This window comes from Chanos chanos, chromosome 11, assembly GCF_902362185.1.
Source record: "Chanos chanos chromosome 11, fChaCha1.1, whole genome shotgun sequence".
In the NCBI taxonomy this organism is placed as follows: Eukaryota; Metazoa; Chordata; class Actinopteri; order Gonorynchiformes; family Chanidae; genus Chanos; species Chanos chanos.
This window is the reverse complement of record NC_044505.1, coordinates 20680121-20682620: the sequence shown is the minus strand read 5'-3', so window position 1 is coordinate 20682620 and position 2500 is coordinate 20680121. Positions and strand designations below refer to the sequence as shown.

The following is a 2500-nucleotide window of genomic DNA, read 5'->3' as shown; positions in this document are numbered from 1 at the left end:
AGTAAGCTGCGCCTACAGAAGGAGAAAAAGACTACAGTACATAGGCTACGTCAACCACGATTAAAAAAAGAAAAAGAAAAAAAAAAGAAAAAAACTGCGTTCTATCTCTGGTATATGTCTGAATGAAAACTAGGCCATGATGTTCTCACTCAGCCATTTATCAGCACTCAAGAGAGCAATAATTTACCCTTTTCCCCCTTTTGACTACTTGAGTGACTTGAGGAGGATGGTGAATAACCTCACTCCAGTTGATGGCAGGGCTAGCTGCGATGACAGAAAGGACTAATTTGCTTCATCTTATTGAGAAGGACAAATCAATCTTTGTGATAAATCAGAGACAAGAGATAAGTGCCCATGTGGGGAGAAAATTGTGATGGACGTAATAATACATTCGCTCTCGCAGAAGTGCGCGAGCGCCCACGAATGGAGAACGCTCTCACAGGCAGACGCAAGCCATCAGAAAGTCAGCAAGAGGGGAAACACCCCCTGTAACCGCTTCAAATTAACCTAAAACTGTAATGAAACATGTAACGAAAAAATACAATGTAAAAGAAAAAGACATGTCCCCTGTATCTTCATACTCTGAAATTTCAGAGGAGGGTGGGTATTATTTTCGCACGTCACCCTAAGCATCACTACTACCGCCGCATTCACCGCTCAATATGCAGGAACGGATAAAAAGACAGAACTGAGAGGGAGATCTAACTCATTAAAAGCAGAGGGACCATCAATGCTAATCCTGCTTAATTGGAAGAGGAACGCACCAGGCCTTGTTGAGCGTAATGGCTTTAGTCCCATCAGCGCAGAGACAACCTGCGGCAGCGTCAGTAGATTAACACTACGTCCAAGGATGAAAGGCACGACGCCACCTGAACCCTATCTGTGTGTGTGTGTGTCTGTGTGTGTGTGTGTGTGTGTGTGTGTGTGTGTGTGCTGAGTTAAGGTGACTCATCGTCGCGGCTCCGTGCACCCGCTTGCTGGCCAACTTTCTGACAGCGTTCTGAAAAACTGGTCGTAGTCTGTGAAATCATTCTCGCTCTCTCTGAACCTCTGTCCAAATCATTAGCGGTTAATTTATGCCCGTCTTAGTTCAGCCGCAGCAGACATGCACCATGTCGACTTCATATTAATGGATCTGAAATGTCAGGGATCCGGGGACCACTTGTCATGATTCTCTTAGGTAACAACATCTCAGACTGATTGTATGAATCAAGTATTCCGTCTCTAAGAATATCTCGGTTACTGATTAGTGGCGAAGACCATGCGTCACTGAAAAAAGTTTTCGCTTTAGGCTATCTGTTGCAAATAACCAAACTATATGGTTGTGGCTATACATTTAGGCAACCGTTTCAACTTCCGCGTAAGACAGAATGATCTCGAGCAATAGAAATTCCAAATGCTGATTTAAGACATTACAACACCAGGTAGGCTATCTAAAGTTTGAGTGTCAAACAAACTTGCTATTGCGTTGGGAAGTGCTATGCGAAGTTATGCACGAATTCATCCATAATAAACATATAAAAAAGATATATGGAGAGAGACAACCTCACTGAAAACTTTCCCTAATGCACTTACGCGGAGATGGCGTGGACAGATGTGTTTTGATGTAGAAATATTCCCTGTGAAAATATTGTGTTTATCTGACGTAGGTAGCAGATGCTACGAGAAATCTTGCGTGACAAAGTTTAGGATCTTATTTATTGTAACTGCGAGAACCAGAACAGTGATCCCTTTGAAATATGTCTTTAACGGTAGGTTATTTCAAACTGATAGCGTTTAGCACTTTTTCATAAAACTAGCGGCTTACGTGCCTGGCGAAGGGCAGAGCTTGGGGGTTCGAGGGGTAGTAACCTACAGCGACCCAACAGGTAATCATATCGATTGATTACTGGAACGCACACTTCTAGCCCTCCCCCTCTCTCACTCATTCAACCTGTGCGTGACCTGAGATTCCATTTCGCGCGCAACGCCACACCTGTCAGCCTGCAGTTAGCGGCTTGGAACGTGAACTGAAACATTTCTACCGTCAGCTCAGCATGAATGTCGGCTTCTGTTACCTCCTGTCAACGTCGACCTCCAACTCGTAGACGGAGAATGACATGCCTTCGAAAGTTAAATGTATAATTTCTCAAGTTGCATACGAAAAGAACAAAGTGTGTTTCAGGGAGCAGGGCAGTGGTATTAAGATTTGTGCCGTCGTAACGCACAACTCAGGTGCTGCGGGAAAATCTGAAGTACTTCCATAGGTGGAGAAAAAAAAGAAATTTTGGGATGGCGGCGTCGCAAAACAGCTCCAACATAACGCGGAACATCACGAATCAGTTTGTTCAGCCACCGTGGCGGGTTGCGCTGTGGTCAGTCGCCTACAGCTCCGTTCTGGCGGTTGCGGTATTTGGGAACCTCATTGTTATTTGGATCATTTTGGCTCACAAACGGATGAGAACCGTCACAAACTATTTCTTGTTAAATTTGGCTTTTTCCGACGCTTCCATGGCCGCTT

At 44.5% G+C, this 2500-nt stretch overlaps 1 protein-coding gene across 1 annotated transcript in view; it reads left to right on the top strand.

Annotated features, from left to right (window-relative positions):
• The first annotated feature begins 2271 nt into the window (after positions 1 to 2271).
• The window catches only part of tacr3l (tachykinin receptor 3-like), an 11190-nt gene continuing 10961 nt past the window's right edge, over positions 2272 to 2500 (top strand). The window contains exon 1 of the mRNA XM_030787851.1: positions 2272 to 2500. This exon is cut by the window's right edge and continues 139 nt beyond it. Within this exon, the coding sequence (XP_030643711.1) occupies positions 2272 to 2500 (229 nt within the window).